Source organism: Seriola lalandi, unplaced genomic scaffold, assembly GCF_002814215.2.
Source record: "Seriola lalandi dorsalis isolate HSWRI2012SDOR001 ecotype SW California unplaced genomic scaffold, Sedor1 jcf7180002054383, whole genome shotgun sequence".
In the NCBI taxonomy this organism is placed as follows: Eukaryota; Metazoa; Chordata; class Actinopteri; order Carangiformes; family Carangidae; genus Seriola; species Seriola lalandi.
The window spans coordinates 966,523-986,647 of NW_019524936.1; the positions used below are offsets into that span (position 1 = coordinate 966,523).

General features: G+C 39.5%; 3 protein-coding genes across 4 annotated transcripts; all 3 read left to right on the plus strand.

Moving 5' to 3' along the window:
• The first annotated feature begins 2,709 nt into the window (after positions 1 to 2,709).
• On the plus strand, positions 2,710 to 5,957 carry LOC111657101 (CD63 antigen-like). Its single transcript, XM_023409093.2, has 7 exons — positions 2,710 to 2,830; positions 3,600 to 3,788; positions 3,975 to 4,049; positions 4,188 to 4,292; positions 4,955 to 5,092; positions 5,189 to 5,272; positions 5,657 to 5,957. Exons 1-7 carry the CDS (start codon positions 2,783 to 2,785, stop codon positions 5,726 to 5,728), a joined length of 711 nt encoding a protein of 236 aa, XP_023264861.2. The 5' UTR covers positions 2,710 to 2,782; the 3' UTR covers positions 5,729 to 5,957.
• Positions 5,958 to 6,627: 670 nt separating this feature from the next.
• Positions 6,628 to 9,955, plus strand: pus3 (pseudouridylate synthase 3). Of its 2 annotated transcripts, none has more exons than XM_023409174.2 (7): positions 6,628 to 6,744; positions 7,055 to 7,475; positions 7,622 to 7,899; positions 7,985 to 8,168; positions 8,408 to 8,517; positions 8,700 to 8,872; positions 9,492 to 9,955. In XM_023409174.2, exons 2-7 carry the CDS (start codon positions 7,056 to 7,058, stop codon positions 9,761 to 9,763), a joined length of 1,437 nt encoding a protein of 478 aa, XP_023264942.1. In that variant the 5' UTR covers positions 6,628 to 6,744; position 7,055; the 3' UTR covers positions 9,764 to 9,955. The 2 variants fall into 2 exon arrangements, with proteins under 2 accessions (XP_023264942.1, XP_023264943.1); XM_023409175.2 differs by having other exon boundaries at positions 6,636 to 6,744; positions 7,052 to 7,475.
• Positions 9,956 to 10,086: 131 nt separating this feature from the next.
• Positions 10,087 to 15,164, plus strand: dcakd (dephospho-CoA kinase domain containing). Its single transcript, XM_023409176.2, has 5 exons — positions 10,087 to 10,387; positions 11,576 to 11,687; positions 12,272 to 12,475; positions 12,937 to 13,024; positions 13,301 to 15,164. Exons 2-5 carry the CDS (start codon positions 11,576 to 11,578, stop codon positions 13,584 to 13,586), a joined length of 690 nt encoding a protein of 229 aa, XP_023264944.1. The 5' UTR covers positions 10,087 to 10,387; the 3' UTR covers positions 13,587 to 15,164.
• The last annotated feature ends 4,961 nt before the right edge of the window (positions 15,165 to 20,125 follow it).

Below are 20,125 nucleotides of genomic sequence, written 5' to 3' on the forward strand. Positions count from 1 at the left end.
TTAATAAAGTAATTTATAATTTCATGTATTTGAACATGTTATTTTTAAGGTGATCATGACAGACGGAGGCTGCAGAGACAGAAGTTAGCTACTAGTAGCATTAACCTGCTAAGCTAGCAGGACTCGTGTTACTGTTTTTTTAAGTGAATATAATAAATGAAATTCTTTATTGAGATTCAGGAAAATCAAATTTGAATTCTCACTTACAGGAAACATAAAGATGGATAAATTGGCTAAGGTTTACACTGGAGTGCAATCCCTGCAGCTTGGTTTTTACCTCTGTTTTGTGGTTCTTGCAAAATTTTGTTGTTTGTATGTTGTTTTTTGATTTCAAATTCCCATTGGCATATTTTGGTCTTAAATTTTTGGTCTCAATTTAGCCAAAATATGTTGTTATTTTGTTTTGTATTTGACTGTTCCTGCTCTTTAATTAAGTGTTCATCAGTTTCAGTTTGGAAATGTGTAAAGATAATAAACAAAAAGCTGGACAGACGAAAGGAAGCACATATCACCCAGTGGAAAATATGGACTGATCACTAAGGTCCAGCTGTGGCACATTCTTTTGAAATAGCCATATAAGGTAAAAAAAAAAAAAAAAAGATACCACAGAATAGGCTCTAGTGCAGTTAGTGGTACCTTTCTACCCAATATGGATCTTTACAACATAGAATAAGGGCATTGTTGTGCAAAGAGCTTTCATCTCAGTAGTCTAATAGCACGGCGTCAAAGCCCCCCCCCCCTCTCCTAGAAAATTATCCTTATCAGACGGAAATCATTTGAGGTTTTGACCGTCTCTTACAGAATTCAAAACAGGAAAAGCAAAGAGTGGGAAGGACGGCGTTCTCTCTCTGTCACATAACATCCCAACTATGGTAATCATTTTACTTCCTGTTCCCATGAAGTCCTTCAAAGACCTTCTCTGTGTTAAGCATTTCACTTCCTCTTTCCCACAAACTATTCCAAACATAAGTAGAGTTCATCACTCCATCACTCCATGAAACAGAAGTGAAAGCAGGCCAAATATTAGGGAAGCATGCTCATAATATGGTTTGAAAGTGATTGTATGGTTTAAAAAATGTCAAATGGGGCCCTCCTGTGGTTGTACACCTCACAATGCAGAAATGATAAAAATCTGTTAACTAGAATTGATGGCCATAAAAAACATGGTGACGTCCACTGAAGTCCTCAAATAAACCTGGGAAACAATAATATTTGTTGCATTGTGAAGACTCAGCATCAGTCGTCTTTAATATTCTTCTTTATCTCTTCAGCCTGAATTTTTTTGCAGGCAAATAAGAAGAGGCAGATAAGGCGTCATAGACAGAGAGTCAGTGATGAGCACAAAGAAAGATAAAGCCACACGCTCATGTATACACGTAAAAGACTTGTCCTGTAACATATGAACTAATTGGCAAACAGACAATCCTCTCTTTGTCCTAATATTTACAACTTTTTGGGCAAAACTCAAACTCGCGACTCAGCCCACAAATGATACTGTTTTGTCATCATCTTTCCATCGAAGAGCCTGCTCTGGTTCAGTAGTTAATGAGGACAGAGTAAAAAAAACAAAAAAAACAGAGGATGACATCTGAAATTAGCAAGCAGCATGGTCTTTCACAGCCTGATACTCTCTGGCGTGAGCTCTGAGAGAGCAGAAAATGGGGAGAAGAGAGACACGGGAGATGGAGGCAGGACAGAAAAAGGACACGAATCAAAAGAGATGTGAGGAAAACAGAGGACACTCAGTTCAGGCAGTGTGTCACAAGGACCCTCACCGCTGATCACCCTGAGGTTACTGTGATAGAGACTATTCTGCTGCAGCCAGAGGTCTTGGTCCTTTTCCAGCCTGTGGAGTCGGATCAGGTTTCCTGCAGCTGCTGCGGAGCCATATGTTGGTGGAGAAGCTCTGGGGGTGAGAGCTTGGTCCTCCAAAGGATGGAGGAAGCTCCCGAAGCAAGTTCCAGAAGTCAGATGGCTACTAGGATACACGGCACACTTTGAGATGTGACAGAGAGAAACTGCGGCTCTCCTCCCATTTGACATTTTTCAAATAAATATTCTCCTGTTGTTTTTTTCTGTTTTTCTGTTGACTCATCAAATATTTTAGGGCGGCAACTTAATATGTGACTTATAGCATATCATCTGTAATTGTACAGTTCAGCTCATAGGAATACAGATCAACTCAGATTAAGTATTCAAAGTATTCATTCCAAAAAGAATAAAACCTTTTCTCTTAACATCTTTTTTTCTCAAAGTAATTGCATACAGTTGAGGAAGAGTGTGCACCAACAAACTGAATACCTTTCAAGTGCTAATTAAATCAATCTTCAAATTGTATGACAACACATCTGTATTTTTCTAGGTTATTAAACACATGCACCTCTCACATGATGCCAAACTTTGCTTGAGGAATCAAGCAAACTGCTGAATGCCAGACACATTGTTGTAATTTTTCAATATTCACATTATATTCCCATAATATTAAGAGTTCATATTCATATTCAATCATATTTCATAGTGCTTTTTGTACTTGACTGATGCTACTATTCAAATAGTCTCACGGTTACATCATGTTCTTGTAAGATAAGCTGTTATCAGGCTACATGTTCATTTTCATACGTTTGTGTGACACTGAATAACTCTTAGGTTCTCAGCCTTGTCTGTTCACACCTGAGGACAGTGAGGACAGTTTGCAGTTTGCTGTCTGTTCGGTCTAATCTTTATTCTAACAGAGTATAAAGTCTAAAAAAAAGAGTTGGACTGTCTGCATCAAGCCCTCACGATGTGCAGTGTTAAATGCATGTTCATTTTCTTCAATACGCTCTTCTTGGTAAGTAATGTGAGTAATTTCATTTATGAATGAAATGTTGTGAATGGTGATGACTGATAAGAAATTATTAACCAAAATCAATATCACTGTCTCGACAATGTGTGGTTGTCTGATAACTGCTTTGAAGAGGTATGGGAAGTCTGCTGTAACTGGAATTCTTCACACTGTCACTGTAAGAGAAGAAATAAAAGCAGAGGTGAGGGAGTTTAAGTCATTTGTAGGATTCGTTGAAAGAAAATTTTTCTTTCTGGTTGTATCAAACATATTCATATTAGACGGTCTCAGAGGTCTCAGTGGTTGGGCAGAGTAAAGGGAGCAGTTACAAATATGAAAGATAATCAGTCTCACTCTGGGCCGAATGAACCAGCAAGGGGTGCTGGGTGGGCCTTTGCATGCAAAAAGAAAGTGAATAATTGTAGAAGTCCAAATTACTAACTAGTGTGGGGGGGAAAAAAGGTGGCTCATCAGCACAGAATGACTCTCCCAGGCTTCTTCTTAATTGTTATTTTAGAGAATTTTTTTAAAAAACTTTTAGAACAATGAATATGAACAATGCAATCAATATTCACCCCTCTATGCTTATTCTACACACATAGAAATTTCATAAAAAAGTCCCTTAGAGATGCAACTCATAGATGTCACTCGGTCCCGTGATGCAGCAGATTGACAGCTGACTGCCACTAAATCACCGGCACAGCTGTGTTCAGTGGGTTTCATGTTGCGATATAAAGCTCTGAATTAATGTCGAGTTGTTAAATTTCTCTTTCAGGCTTCGGGGGTTGCCCTCATCACTATCGGAGTGCTACAGTACTCGACTTACACACAGATAGGCACTTTTGCAGGGGGCGGCCTGTCGAAAATTGCTATAGTCCTCATTGCAGTGGGTGTCACCATAGCCCTCATCTCCCTCTTGGGCCACATTGGGGCATTCGTTAATAATTCCTCTATGGTGACTTGTGTAAGTAACATAATCCTCCATAATAGGTTTGGGGTTGTCTCCTCATAGATCTTATTAAGGACATGTCTGCGAAACATGGTCACTTCTGACTTTAACATGACACATCGGAAGATTGTTGTAAGTTTTAAGGCGGATGGGAAATGACTAACCTTTCACACTGTTCGCTCTGTTTTCTCCATGAACTAGTTCATCTGCCTCTTGATAGTGATCATCCTTTTGGAGGTATTCACAGGCGCTGCCTTCTACATATTCCGCAGCAGGGTGAGACACTGAAAGGAGACTGAGATCAATGAATTAGCATTAACAGTGTTTCTTAAAGAATAAAGAGGTGACAACCCTTAAATAAAACAAAGATCTAGTGCTGATCATGGTAATGTTTTAATCACGTTTTGTCTGTAGACTGCCCTCCTGCAGATGAATAGCGGTATCAATTCCAAAGCACAAGAGGTGATCAGTGAATACAGCCCGGGGAACAGACACGCCATCAACAGAGTTCAGGAAAAGGTGATATGGACTTCAGAGAATGTGTAGCACATGATCATATACAGGGCCAAATTAAACCAATAGAGGGCCCAGAAGAAAAAAAAAGTGTGGGCCCCTAATAAGCCAATTTCTTTCACTTTGTATTAAAAATGGTGGAATTTGTACCATGTAAGTAGAATATAAACTGAAATATTAAAGTAAAAAAAAAAAAAAAAAGCTATATTTTAATCCCTCTACAAAATGAGGTTATCACTCACGTATTTCTGTAAGGTTGCTGTCATTTCATATTATATTACCACAAGGTGAACCTGAAGCCCTCAGGCCTCCTAAAGGTCTGGGGCCTCAGGGACGTTATCTGCTTTGCCTGATTGGTAATTATAATATGACATACGCTGTAGAAAGACAATGCTTTCCAAATAACTGAAAGAATTTGTTGTTTGTTGTCAATTAAAATGTTCTAAGCTATCAAAATCAAAACAGAGCAGAAGAGAATTATTTCTTTTTGACAAAACCAGGAGTTTCACCTTTTGTTACTCTCCGAAAAATACTTTTGGGCCCCTCTACAGCAATCCTGAAGAATATTTTTTTTTTTTTTTTTTTTACAATGGAACATGTACAGATATAGGTTCACAAATACATCAGTGATTTGGTGCAATCCTCATGTGTTGTACACCATGTCACAGTTTAGCTGCTGTGGTGCAGACAGCTATGAAGACTGGTCCGAGAGTGTGGGCTGGGAAAACCACGACGCCGTGCCGGATTCCTGCTGCGTGGTGAAGACAGAGGGCTGTGGACAGGACAAGAGCCTTGCACACAAAAAGGTCTGCTGGGAAGACTCATTTTATGTTTACAGTCATTTCATCTATTCTTTTCTGTGAGCAAATGATTCAGTATCTTATGTATGTGCTTGTCCTCAGGGTTGTACCTGGGCTATCAAGCTCTTTCTGTTGAAAAACCTGGTGTGGGTTGGTGCTGTCTGCATTGCTCTTGGAGTTGCAGAGGTAAACTGTTTGTTTAGGAATTTATACACTTTTTATTATAATATAACATATTTGCCTTGCATATGAGAATGTCTGATAAGAACAGAAATGCCATAAGCGTATCTTTGATGATTTATGATTTACTAATTCATTCAAATAAATAATTTATATGCAAATTCCAACAATTTCCATGAGAAGATTTTCATATAAACAACGGTCATGTAGACATTTAAAAAGAAAGTAAGGAGAGGATGACATGAATGATAATAAAGCCTGTCTCATCCTGTTTGCCCTGGGTAGTGAAATCCAGAATTAATTAGAATTTACTGAGAGAGAAAAGAACATGTTTGACCCATCTGTAAGGTAATTTGCTGCCAGTAACTTACAACCTTTTTCCTGTTGCAGCTTTTTGGAGTGTTAGTCGGGGTGTGCCTGTGTCTGGACATAAAAGGAAAAAACTATGAAAACTTCAGCTGATGAGCCATCGTGCCCATACAAAGTTGTATTCCTAAATCAGTGACAGTTTCAGTTTGGTTTTGTTTGTTTCTTTTTTCTTATTTTTTGCCCAAATTTAATCTATTGTATTTGCTTCTGGTTTTGACAAATGGAAATTGTTTTGTTTATCATGGTCTATGACAATAAAAACACCTGTAAATTTCATGCTTACCATGAATATGTTCAATAAATGTGGGATACATGGCAGTAATGTGGTTGTGTGGTTCAATCTGTATGTTTAACAGCTGGTTTTGCATAAGAACCTTTGAAAAGATTTTATTTTGCAAACAGTTCATTCATACAGTTCATCTTTGTGCTGCTTGGTGCCCTCACTGAATGCTTGCTCTGTGGAAACCAAATGGTTTCTGAGATGTTCTTAGAGGTTTGTAAAGTTTATTGACATTTTGGCTCTTACATTCTGAATGTGATCTCAATGGCAAACAAAATAATAAATGGCAGCAACATTAAGTAAAATGACAGTAGTAAACTGCACACAATGTATTCATACTCGCCAACCTTCAAGTCTTTTCAAGAACAAACAATGCAGAGTTCAATTTACAGATGATGATACTCCTCCATGCTGCTGTGTGCATTTGTAGGTATTTTTGAGAATTACAGCCAAACAGTATTTTCTCCTTCCCAAGGTAAAATTATCCAATATTTTACAAGATTAACTAATAGTTAAGATTGGGGAAAATATATTTTGTATTGAAATTATTCTATAGTAACACGCTTCTGTTTTTTTACACACTGGACACTGTTCAGAATGTCTATTAAAGAATGGTTTCCAAACACGAATCAAATGACTTTACGCTAGGCTAAGTAGTGAACTACACTTCCCGGAAATCCTCTACCGGAAGTGTGTCCGCTCCCGAAATATGCCCGACTTTAGCAAAACAGTAGCCTATCAGCACGAAAAGCAGCATGTGTGCGGCAGGAGCCTGGAAAAGTGACTGAAAAGCAGAGGTTTATCAGCAACACTGAAACTCATATTACAGGTAAAGACTCGGTTTTATTGCGACATTGATTAGAACCAACACCCAATAACTAACTTGCCACACGAGCTAACAGGCTGTGTTTATCGTTAGCATTTAGCCAGCCAAAGTACAGACTAACCCCCAACTAGCTGTCTGAATTAAGTAGACTGTATTAAACAAAAGTAGAAATTACACTGCACAATACTTTATCACTGTAAATGAAAAGCAGAATAATAAAGTATGTAGCCAATTAAGTGAATGGTTAATGTATTCGTCATGTGTAGAATTATCTAAGAGATTCTTTGTAAATTGTCTCTTATTTCTCAAGCAGTATGTCCGGGGCATTAATCCAGCGAATAAAGGAGCTGGAGGCTGAGCTGGAGAAGCTCAAGTCCCAGCTGAGGGAAAGCAGTGGAGCTGGGGAGGACATGGAACTGATGTCCAGTTCATCTACTAATGGAAACACAGCCTGTAAGCCTGAAAGTAATACCAGAAGCAGCTGTAAAAAGGGTAAGAAAGCAAATAAGGAGCGTCCTTTTGACTTCTCTGTCCACCCTCGGCGCCATGTGGCTCTGCGGCTGGCGTACCTGGGGTGGGCCTACCAGGGCTTTGCAGTACAGGAGAACACAGACAACACTGTGGAAGCCAGACTCTTTGAGGCTTTGCTGAAGACTCGGCTGATCCAGGACAGACAGAGCTCCAACTATCATCGGTGTGGTCGCACCGATAAAGGAGTCAGTGCCTTTTCCCAAGTGAGTACACAGCGATGAAGATCAATTACAGTTCAATAATGATGAAAATAATATACTATGAAAGATACAGCCTGATATACGGGTGATGTCTTGCATGAATAGTTTTTGTCATGCAATTGTTAAGTAAAATTGTCTCTTTTCCACAGGTCATTACTATCGATTTGCGCTCCACACAGTTTTGTGGAGGACTGGGCGTCACACTCCCTGAAAATGTTGATGTAAATTCCAAGAATAAAGCTGCCGTCTCTGAGGTTCCATATGTGAAGATGCTGAACAGAGTCCTGCCCCAGGACATTAGGATCTTGGACTGGGCGCCAGTAGCAGAGGGTTTCAGTGCACGCTTTGACTGTCAGTCCCGTACGTACCGGTACTACTTTCCCCGAGGATCTTTGGATGTGGCATTGATGGCAGATGCTGCAAAAAGGTGGGTGAAGGCACAAAATCCAAAACACTGATGTCACCCTTTGAAGTCATAGTTCTGATTTGAAGCCTCTCTTGGCACCCAACAGATATGAAGGCACTCATGACTTTCGGAACCTGTGCAAAATGGATGTGGGTAACGGAGTCCTGCAGTTTGAGCGGACCATCTTGTCAGCATCAGTCAAGCCTGTGCAGCCTCAGTGCACCTCCAGCACAGATCAATATGACCTCTTCATATTTGAGATCAAAGGATTAGCCTTCCTTTACCACCAGGTATCAAGAGACATGTTTTTACAGCTGTGGTCAGCAATAAGTAAAGTTCATTTTAAGCTAATATTATTTATATACATTACGCCCTTTTTGTTCTAAAACTATTTTATTGCAAAGTCTCAATAACAGCAACACTGTTCCGGTGTTTGCAATTCAGACATAACTCTTGTGGAGCCAATTTCTTTCAAATTTTGAATACTTTGATTAGTGACCTTTGCGGTCTCTGTTGTGTTACACCACAGGTACGATGCATGATGGCAGTGCTTCTCCTGATAGGGCAGAAACTGGAAGCCCCAGAGATAATTAATCAGCTCCTGGATGTGCAGAGTAACCCTAGGAAGCCCCAATACAGGTGCATTGACTGCTGATGAAGAGTTTGTACATTGTGTTGCCTTTTCTTTTATATATACTCCCACTAGGAGTCCTGAACAAATATGAATAAATAATTTGCTCTGTAAACTAAATCAGTGATCGTAATAATGCTAAATTACATCAGTAAGAATCTTAATTAAACATTTTCCCTCTTGTCACTAGCATGGCAGTAGACTACCCTCTGGTGCTGTATGACTGCCACTTTGAAGGTCTGAGCTGGAAACAGGAGACCGAAGAGGTGAACTATGTACTGTCTGCGCTGCAGCAACACTGGACTCAGAGTGCAGTTAAGACCCACGTCGTCCACGGGATGATCAGTGGTTTGGAGGCGACAGGTGAGAGGTTCATTTAGATGAATTAAGAGTTGGCTTGTATCAAAAAAATCACGTTCACAATAGCACTGCACTCATTTATTTTGAAGCACCATGATAATGTTTGCAGATGAGTTTTAAATTCATATTTTCATGCATTTTTAAGCATGTAAAATAGGTTTGTTGGAATTGCAGTGATAGCATGATCGAGGACAGGAATTTTCAAGAGCCCCGCTGACTAGAGCTGCAGCAATTAGTTGCCAACACAAAATGAATTAGCAACTATTTATGTTGATAATTGATTAACAGCTTTAGTCATTTTTCAACCAAAAATAACAAACATAGTTTGGTTCCAACTTCTCAAATGGGAGGATTTGTTTTGACTAATAAAGCAAGCAATTTCTTGGGCATTTTTTACTATTTTTTATTTTTATTTCATGGACAAATTATTAATCTAGTCACGGAAAAAATAATCAGCCAATTGATAAAAATATTCTATAGTTGCGACCCTGTTGTAACTTTCCATCCTTGTGCATTCTATTAATATTTTTGCTTAGCCCTAAACCATCATGCACATTATTTTGTCGAATAATGTCACTGTACTTGAGTGTGCTGTACATAAATTGCTGGTGTCCATCCACAGGTGGAGTGTCCTCTGACCACTGCTGGCTAATAGAAGGCAGCAGGCAGAGAAACTACCGTCCGCTGCTGGAGCGTCCGTGCTGCGAGAGCCTGGAGTCCAGGATAGACCATTTTGTTAAAAGAGGCAGACTGGAGCGGGAGGAAGGGGAGAACGGGGGTGAAATGGTCCACAGAGGAAAAAGGTCCAAACATTCCCACACTTCCTCCAGTCTTCCTCTTTCTTCAGAGATGCCATTGTCAAAGCAAAGTACAGACCAGAAAGCAGCGGATTAATATTTTAACCGTGGAGAATGGACTTGCCAAAGTTTATTTTGTACTAATTTTCATTCATGCCAGATTATAAATACATTTTGCTTTATGACACAAAACAGTGGATTTAATTTTGTGTATCATAAAACAGTGTATTTCCATTTTCTTTCATGCAGATATTGCTTTTGTTTTTAAATAAACCCATTCTGGAGACAGTTTCTGACGCCGAGTTTGGTTTACAACACAACTGTAGTAATTCAGGTTGAATGGGAATTTTGAGATAAGCTAGACGGAACTAATGTTACTATAGTGAGAGATGTGGGAAGATTTTTAAGGTAGCGCTTGCCAAACTAAGAAGCTAGGTCGTTAGCTGTCAGTTGAGTACAATTTGGAGTCACAGACAACAGTATCCAGTTATATGACTGTGTCTAACATTTGAATCTGACCGCACATTTGATAAAACGGAGTAGACATGGCCGCGGCTTCGTTTGTTTGTATATTTGTGGTCGTTCTGACCTGATCAACACTTGTGCTAACGTTAGCTTGTTAGCAATCCTGGTTGTTTACTGCATCAGCCCCACCACTGTGGCTCCGCACGGACTTCCACTGTACTTTCAGTTGATTTAAGGAGGCTTTCACGTTTACAAGGTAAAGCAAAAAAAAAAAAGGATATAAAAGAAAAAAACACGTGTAGTTTACCAGCAATAACAAAACAGTCTCATCTGGAAGTAATTATTCAATCTTTATGGATTGATACAAATTTTACAGGGCTGTTAAACTTCGTCTGAGTTTATCTTGGCGTTGAGTTAAGAATAACTTAAAAGCTAATTTTGTGACCAGTCAGACCGGTTTGACTCCCTTGGTGGCTAATTAGCCGAGTAGTTGGTACATAAGCTGAGTGTAGCTCATCTCTTCCACAGCAGGGGGCGTGTTGTTAAACCCCATAGCAGCTGCGTGAAGGCTTCAAAATACAGTGTAGTGCATTTCATTCAGCAAGAAACGTACAAATAGTTAGAGCTTGAACTCTCCAGTAACAGAATGCATATAATTGGGACATTTATAATAGAAAGTAACTTAGTACATTCACTCAAGTACTGTACTTATGTTGAATTTTGCGGTACTTGTACTTTACTTTACTTGAGTATTTCCATTTTTGCTGCTAGTTTTACACCACACCACTCCTATTTAGAGGTGAATATTGTACTTTTTCCTCCAGTGCATTTATCTTACAACTTTAGTTACTAGCTAGCTAGAATCAACAAATAAATTACGATGTATTATTATAGGTTAAGTATATAGAGCAGTAAATAAAGTAATTTAATGTAGTCTTTACCAGCTGCAGCAATAAAAGTGATGCTTACACATAAATAATTATAATTCAAATAAAATAATATACACTATTCTGGAATGGGTCTTTCAAGAAGTACTCGTACTCTTGGTACTTAAAGTATATTTTATACTTGTAACAGAGTTTTTTTTTCTTTGTGGTATTACTACTTTTACTCAAGTAAAAGATCAGAGTACATTGTATACATAGCTTTACTGTCTGATAGTTTGAGATTGTAATAATTCTTCTCATACTCTAACACCCTGTTTATTTGTCAGATATTATTTCCTTTTGTGAGAAGTGAGAAATGCTCTGACACAGAGTACAGTTGTTGAATACAGTTGTATGTTCTTTATAATTTTGTTGTTTATAACTAACCTGGCTAAGTTTTAGCCAGGTTTTGTATTTGTGCTACCATTACAGTTTTTCATAATTTCCGTCACATTTTCCTGAAACAGTGTTGTCACTGCACCAACATTACTTTGATACGTCTCTATCTTTGCTTTAAGATGTTCCTGGTGGGGCTGACGGGAGGTATTTCCTCAGGGAAAAGCACAGTGTCTTCAATGCTGCGGGAGCTTGGTTGCCCCATTATTGATGCTGATGTTGTGGCCAGGAAAGGTGAATATTTCTTTCCCTGCAAACTATTCAGATTTACACAGTCAATATGAACTCAGTTTAAGTACCGGTCAAAAGCTGAACTCTCCTCCAGAAGGCAGCCTCTTAGATAAACTATCATATGGAAATTATGATTCACTTAAATGTACAAACTGTGCTTTATGTAATAATAACATTTATCATTATTATTATAGTTAATTGTTGAAATGGACATAAGGAAGTTAGGCCTGAAGGAGGTTCATTAAGACAAAGGCTTGGAGAGAGTGTGTGAATCATGAAGGCTGTCTCTGTTGACTGCAGGGATGATGTTTTAGTTATGTGGTGAAGATTAAAAGGTCACAGAACTCGGTGAAGTGTGCACAGTTGCATGTAGGGGAACATATAAGGCATTAGGCTAATGATTTAATAACACTGGTGGTTGATGAGTCTGTTAAAAAAATCTCCACCTCTCTCCCTCCTGTGTTTCTTTTGATGTGTCATTTTACATCTTATACTAACTGGTTTTGTTTGCCTGAAAGACATTTCTTTTAATTTGACATATTGCTTGTTTAATTAAAACAATGATATGACCAATATCACAAAAACAGTTGTGGAGCCGCACACTCCTGCCTACTCTCGTATTGTCTACCACTTCGGGCCGGAGATCCTTCTTGAGAATGGAGAGATCGACCGGCAGAAGTTGGGTCAGCTCATCTTCACCAGCGAGGAAAAGAGGAAGCTGCTGAACTCCATCACCCACCCAGAGATCCATAAAGCAATGCTCAAAGAGATCCTGTACTACTTTCTCAGAGGTGAGGGAGGAATTGGGTTTGCTTCCTTTATAGGTTGACAGGGAAAAGGAGGACGAATTACTTAAAGTGAGTCAAGTCCGGTTGGATGGGCATTAGGTTTGAGGCTGTTTCTTTATACTTTGTGAGTGGCTCTGTGTGAGAATCTTACCAACATTTTATCAGGTAGAGGGTGAAAGTATGAGATGAAAGTAGGAAGTTGTTGCTGCACTTTAGGTCTTTTCCTGTAAACTCACCAAACCATAACGAAAAAAAAAAAAGAAGTACAAGTCCCACTTGCTACATTAATTCTTTAACATCTCGAGATGATGCATTAAAATGAACTTTGCATGCGCTGCCTATATGTTTCTTATAAAGTAATTAACTTGATTGTGTTACCGGTATTTTCACAGTGTTGGAGTGTAAATGTGTTGACACTAATTAATTCGGTTCACAATGCTCCCCCTCTTTTTCCCTCTCCCTAGGGTATCGCTATGTGGTGCTGGATGTGCCTCTTCTCTTTGAAACCAGACGTCTCACTCAGTTTCTGAACCACACTGTGGTGGTTTACTGGTAAGACCACCGCTCATTGTTTCTCCTTTTGCCCCATCACTATGGAGTTTTACTTTTAGACTGTTTGCTTACAGATTTCATATTTTAAATCAGTAAATATTCGGCAGTTTGTTTTTGACAGACACTGGCCATTAAGCCCAGTTTTGTGATTGGTGATCTCTCTCCACGTCCTCTCTCTCTCTCTTTGCCTTATTTGAATGACTCACTGCCTCTGGATTTTTTAACAAGGCACCCTGGCTGCACCATAAATAACCTCCATTGTCCGTTCCTTTTCAGTGACCCTGCCACTCAGCTATCGCGCCTGATGCAGAGGGATGGCCTGACCCAGGAGCAGGCCGAGCAGCGCGTGGCTGCACAGATGCCGCTCAATGAAAAGCGCGGTTTGGCCAATCATGTTATTGAGAACTCAGGCAGCCGGGAGGACACCCACCGGCAGGTCCTGCGGCTGCACACAAAGCTGGAGGACTCCATGGACTTCCTCTTAGTGAGGGTCATTGCTATTGCCGCCACTGCTGGTCTGAGTGGGATACTGCTCTATGCAGCCAAGATACTTTTGTCCTAACAGAGGGGAGATGACGGTTAAAAGGGTTTGGTCCAAGATGTGGTCAATGATGAGGATATGATTAGAAGCAGGTGAAGGCAGGTCGGAGATATCGATGCAATTTACTGTGAGATTAGTTCCACAGCACTCACCACTACAGCTCAGTGGTATGATGTGCTCTGTTGGCAGTTAACACAAACTTACATTATTGACTTTAACTTGCAATGACAAATGTGGTTTGGTGTGAAGGGTTTATTTGTGCAATTTCTGTGGGATTTACTGTGAGACACTAAAATATGGAGGTGATACCTTAGAGCATTGGTTCTCAACCTGGGGTCCCAACCTCCAAGGGGGTCGTGTGATCATTTCCAGGGGGTAGCCATGTTGTTGGGGGGGGGAAAAACAAAAAAACATTAGGTTCTAGCTGTTAAAACTAAAACAATCTGTCATTATGTAAAGCATTATTTATTATTTATTTACATTTATTAATCAGAGCATTTACAATATTAACTCAAAATCAGCAGTGTGAGGCGCATAGAAACAGCTGGTTATGACTTACAGCTCTGTCCCTTTCTCTCTCGCTCTCTCTCTCCTGTAGACTGTCCTTTCACCTCCCTGTCGTTTCCCTTCTGTCTGTGGATTGCTACAATGGCGAGAAATAGAATTAGATAGTTCTATTTACAACCTCGAACAGTAAGCGGCCTAAGAAACCAAACTAAGTGACGCGTCCTGACTGTCTCTCTATTGATCTCCTCTGCTCCGTTTCAGTGCTATGGACAGCTCCGCACCTTCACACACACCCCCTAATTTAGCCACACTCATTTCACTATTTCACAGCACAAACACCCACTGGCTTAGATGTGGGGCTTAGAGAAATCATATCCCAAAATATTTAGACATCAACCTCATTATTCTGGGGGCTCGTGACTCAAAAAGGTTGAGAACCACTGACTTAAAGGCTCAGCTGCTGTACAAGCTCCCCCACCTTTGCTCAGTTATAGGCGTGATGCTCTCAACAGTGACAGTAAATTGGAGCTGAAAAACTGGCTTAATCTTAATTTTGATGCAGCAGTCAACAAATAACTAACATCAGTGCAACCATTAAAGATACAGACTATAGTCTGTTTATTTGGTTAGACCTTAAGAGGTTTTTCAAATTAGACATTTTGGTTGGTTGCGTAGATTCAAAATTTAAAGCAAAAACAACTGATGTTAGAGAGAGCAAATTAACAAGTAAAAAACACTTTGGTGTTGATTTATTCTGCACCAACTCACTTAATTTTTAAGAACAAAATGCCAGTTCTATCTATCTAATGTGCTGGAATAGGCATGATCTGATGCTTACAGATAATGTTATGATTGTATGTTAATGACCTGTATAATGAAGATGTATGACAGAATGTATTTGACAATCCGTTTTTAATGGGAACAGTGTGAATTTACACAAATTAATAGACTATATTTATCACTGTATTTTCTTACACTTCTGTCTGTGATGTTTTATTTTTTTGGTGCACACTCACTTGGAACTAAAATACAACATTTGTAACGTTAGCTGCTTAACTTAAATATATCACTGTTTTAAAGGAACGACTATCAGATGGTGTCAGTGTGTGTTTCGTTTATTGTTACGTTGATTGTGCAGAGTTTCACTGTAGAGTTTCATCTGGTGAAGACGGAAAGTTTGTCTGTGCTGAGTTTATTATGTACAAAAAACATGATTTGGTGAGATGATGACTAGTTTGGAAGAGCATCATGGTCCAGTATATAATATACACAAGAGTGATTCGAAAACAAAAAGCTTCAGTGCACATACACTGAGAATGGATTTTTCAGTGAAGTGTCTATAGTTGTATTTTTATAACAAGTATGTTATATATATATATATATATATATATATATATATAAGGTAATTGAAAAGTTAAGGAAGAGGTACTCCAGCCATTTAGAATTGGGTCTTTGTTCATTTTTGGGGATTGAAGACTGGTCTAAATCAAAGCAACGGAGGCAGACATATCACAAGACATACAACTGTTTTCACATGCTGAGTCGGACTCTTGAAGAGTAAACTGATCTTTATGTGTAAAATCAGGGCAGTGTCTACTGGGTCTGCAACTAACAATTATTTTCATTACTGTTTATTCTGCAGATTATTATATGGATTAATTGTTTTGTCAAGGAAAATACTGAAAAATACCACTTATTAATGCAACCCAAGATCACATCTTGAGATTGTTTTTTCTGACCAGCACTCCAAAACCAAAAGAGTTTCTGTTTACAGTCATGTATGCTGAAGAAAAGAATCAAATTCTCACATTTGAGAAGCTGGAACCAGTGAATGTAGAAATTAGAAATTCTTCATGTAATTAGGTCCTTCGGGAAAACATGTTAGCGAGACAACTTCAGGAGACAATAATAATGAACTTGTATTAATGGTTAGTTGAGATGTCCTTGCTCTTATTCACATTAGGCATGAAATTTCAGGCCCACAGGCAGGTGCAGTGACATCATCCTGGCACTGAGGGCCCACAAGCCTGTGTGGCTCACTTGGCTCCGTCTAAGCCCCTACTGGTCTGCTCTTTGTTTTTATCAAGCCCCTGCAGAATTAATGCAAAGTGACTCGGGCTGTGGTGAGTGGGGGGCAGTTAACCAAAGGCTGCATGGACACACATTTGGATACATATGTAATATACAAAATCACAGCCACACACACAATGTAATCTTTTAAACACATGCAAACTGTACACACAGTACAGTCGTCCATATAATACAAACAGTCACATTGGACCATAATCAGTCCAGGGTGGCCATCATTCAGAGCCAGGATGAAGAATATGCTATTCTTAGGTTGCCTTTTTTTTTTTTTAAAAAACCTGGCTCTACCGTGATCCAGGGGGTAACATGCTTCCCTGAGCAGCCAGCTGTTCAGCAGAGATTTCCAAGTGTGCCTATTCTCAGTCTCTTTCTCAGACACAGACAGAGGCCAGATGCAGAGCGTGGAAGGAAGTCTATATCTGTAGCAGCAAGTGTGAATGCTCCAGGCAGAAAAAGGGTGGCGAAGTCTCAGTCTGAATTTAAATTGGGTTTAATTCTGACTGTGTCAAGCTAAAAGGTAAAAGTCTTAAGTTGCCTTGTTACACTTTGTAAAAGTGCATGGATGCAGGCACAACCTGCTGCTTTATTGTGTGTTGTGAGTCCTCTCCAGGAGCAGAGCAAATAATTTTCTGATAGCAGGGGGGTAAAGACTTCTGTAATCTCACCATCATGTTCAGAGAGTCGGCCTAAGGCACCACAGTGTGTCGACATTTTGGAATCTCCTGTCTGAGTGGTTTTTCATCATCTCCCCGCCTACTGCCGAAAGGGAAGGTAAAACAGCTTGGGCGAAGGCAAACAAAATAAAAAGCTTTGTGAAAAACTACATTTTAGACAATTTTTCAGTAACTATTGCATTAGCTAGTGTTGTTGTGTGTCTGAAGTGTTTACTTCTGGGGCCTAATTTTTTATCAACACAATGAAAACACATGCAGTCCCAGAGGGTGATACGCTTTCAGTATTCATCAGGGGTTGTTTAAAGCAATTCATTTGTTGCATTTTGGTGACTTGTCAATGAGTACAAGCCTCAGTTGTTGTTTTCTTCATTAACACATTATGTTTGTGTTTGTTGAGGAGGGTGAGTGGTGTGTATGTAAAAGCAACTGTGAAGTCCTAAATCTGTTTTGGAAGTAAATGTCACAGGGCTAGTTGGTGAACTGCTGTAGTTAGCAAGCTAAGCATTAACTTGCTAGTTGACCCAGGCGGGCTAGTGCTAGTCAGTCACAATATCTCCCAGAGCGTCTCTATATCTTTTCTCTATTGTTCTGTTTATGTGCCCCTGACATTTTGTTCACCACTGCACACAATTTTGTTTGATTAAAATTTCTTTAAGAAATAAAATAAATATCTCTGAGTTAAGGAGCTTGCTAAAGGGAAGTCATTAAACTCATAAACTTAGCTTTGTCGCTAACGGGACAATATAGTTCACTTTAACTCTTGACTCATCACAGTCTGCAAACCATTCCTCTTTTGTGGAACAGTTTATACACTGACGGAGGATGTTAAATAAAGTGGTGCAGTAGAGCAAATAATCCAGTATCACTTCCTCTATTTTGGAGTACTTTTACTCTCAGTTCTCTCAAAGGTCAAGATTGCTTGCTGTGTAAATTTGTATATCAAAATTCACCAAAGTTGAATTTGAAGTGGAGTGATGATTTTAATGGCAACTCATCCATTAGGTGTCAGGATATTTCACCCAAACCACAGGTGCCTCTAGAGCCATGCCGCTAACGTTGCTAAAAACAGGTACTGGCAAAGTAGCTGAGCATTTCTTACTCCCACCGATAAGTGACAAAAAATGAAATAAATCGTGGCCGACCTCTCTCTAGGCTGACAAAGGTGTTTCTAGGAAATATCTAACTGAGGCAACAGTGAGTGACTCGGGTTAAAGAGAGATGGGTACAACCGGAGACAGTAGAGAAACCTACATTTGAAGAACAAAACGCTCCTGAAAATTTTTGGGATATCAAAGATTGTTGATTTCACATTGTGCAAGATGGTGGATTTGTCGTTTGAATTTCTACCTACATATATATAATATGAGAATTTTTGAGTAATTAGGTGATGAGGACCACAAAGAAAGATGTCATTTAAATAAAGTGCAAATCAACCAAAAGAACAACGGTAAAAACCCACTCTGATGCGTCCACTCTCACTTGGCACAACAGGTCACAGATGCAGCTCGACACCAACGGGTAGAAGAAACAGGCCTGAGCAACCATAACAACTGTAGTGTTCTTGAACTCTGGCTTCTAGTGTCATGCCGAGGAAAGGGGCACTCGCAGCGCCTCCGTAGCCCGTTGTCAGGCTGCATCCACGAGACTGTGGTGAGGTGAAGAGACAGGCAACACGCCAGCGGAGCGTCCCCGGCCACATGACTCAACCTGTCCCTACGTGTTAGCCTTGGCTCAGTCAGGACCATGAGGGAACAAGGCCAATGGTATTGAGTCATGACACACTGGACAGTCCCCAGATCAAGCGTGATGATGGGAAGGAAGTGGGGGAAGCATTGCATGATGTCATGCATTTATATTATTTTATGTATTCATCTCCCCCTGCCACTTACTGGGAAGTTACATCTGTTCACATTTTAGATTTTGACCACAAATGAATGGCCTTTTGGCTCTAATCAATTTCTTTTCAGGAGCCTCTCCATCATAGTTTTGATAAATTTTTCCATAGTCCCTTTTATTACCTACTGCACCCCCACACTTATGGTAGCATATGATAACTGTGAAAGAAATTATACTATAATTACTTTATAGGTTCCACATTATATCAATCATGTGAAAACCATTTCCCCCATTATTCAGTTTCCCAGTACTGTATCTTGTGCTCACCCAGTAACCACAAGAACACTTCAATCACACTAACAATCTGGAAAATAACATCAAATCAGCTGTTAAGCTTTAGCAGTATAATATAATGACAGTAAAAAAAAAAAGAAGAATCCACTGCACTGGAAGTGCTTATCATGAATGCATACAGTATCTCCCCTTTGGCGACCACTCTGTCATAAAGCTGGGAAAGAACTGATGAGAAAGCAGCAGAAACTGATGACAGCATTGTAATTTTCACAATAGAAAATTTGAGGTCTCACAAAGATCAACTACCTCGTAATCATGCTATTTAATTGTACTCTTGGAGATTTTCTTTTGTAAACAGGCATGACATAATTGTTGACATGATCTTATGTAAAAGGAAATAATAATGCATCTGTTAACTTACCCTATACAATGATGTATGAACTCGAAAAACAATTTTCCAAACTCTTGATATTGCAGTTCCACAGACGTGCTGCAAGTGCAAGTGTGCTGCATTCCAGATTGTAGCCCAAAGGATGAGTTCAGCTAGTGTACACAAACACTTACTGTTTATTTTTAGACTCCAAGGTGATATGCACAGGCTCCTGGCGATCCTTAAGATAATAGGTCTGAAGAGGATGGCAGAGCAGCTGGCAAGATTCTGTTCAATGTCAGTGGTTATTGACAGCCAGACAGTATTGAGGAGACACTGATTTTTTTGCCACGCTAGCGGCACGGCTAGATGGATGACGGGTCAGTCAGTGGGGTCCAACACTTTGGTACAGACTGAAATATTTCAGCAAATGTTTGATGGATTGCCATGAAATTTGGCGCAAACATTGATGGTCTTCAGAGGATGAAGCCTTGTGATTTTGATGATTCCTCTAACACCACCAACAGTGGACATATCTATTGTAATACCTCAACATCTACTAGAAGGATTGGCACAAACGTTTGTACAGGTAATTTGAACAGTGCGTTGGTTTATGAAGGAATACTTGCAAAACTGATGACAACTAATGACTGCTCAGAGTATAGCTTTACAGAGATGCTAGCACGACTTGTAGTCATGTTTTTTTTTTAGTGTGCTTGGTGTTTGTTCCATGTTAAAAGTATAAGAATAACTGTATTAGGATATGTGTGACTACTTGTGCAGCCATTTAT

Coding starts and splice junctions, on each gene's coding strand:
- pus3 (XM_023409174.2), top strand. CDS start 7,056: ATGTCCGGGGCATTAATCCAGCGAATAAAGGAGCTGGAGGCTGAGCTG. Junction 7,900..7,984: donor ATGGCAGATGCTGCAAAAAG/GTGGGTGAAGGC, acceptor GGCACCCAACAG/ATATGAAGGCACTCATGACT. Junction 8,518..8,699: donor CCTAGGAAGCCCCAATACAG/GTGCATTGACTG, acceptor TCTTGTCACTAG/CATGGCAGTAGACTACCCTC.
- LOC111657101 (XM_023409093.2), top strand. CDS start 2,783: ATGTGCAGTGTTAAATGCATGTTCATTTTCTTCAATACGCTCTTCTTG. Junction 3,789..3,974: donor ATTCCTCTATGGTGACTTGT/GTAAGTAACATA, acceptor TCCATGAACTAG/TTCATCTGCCTCTTGATAGT. Junction 4,293..4,954: donor TCAACAGAGTTCAGGAAAAG/GTGATATGGACT, acceptor ACCATGTCACAG/TTTAGCTGCTGTGGTGCAGA.
- dcakd (XM_023409176.2), top strand. CDS start 11,576: ATGTTCCTGGTGGGGCTGACGGGAGGTATTTCCTCAGGGAAAAGCACA. Junction 12,476..12,936: donor CCTGTACTACTTTCTCAGAG/GTGAGGGAGGAA, acceptor CCCTCTCCCTAG/GGTATCGCTATGTGGTGCTG. Junction 13,025..13,300: donor CACACTGTGGTGGTTTACTG/GTAAGACCACCG, acceptor GTTCCTTTTCAG/TGACCCTGCCACTCAGCTAT.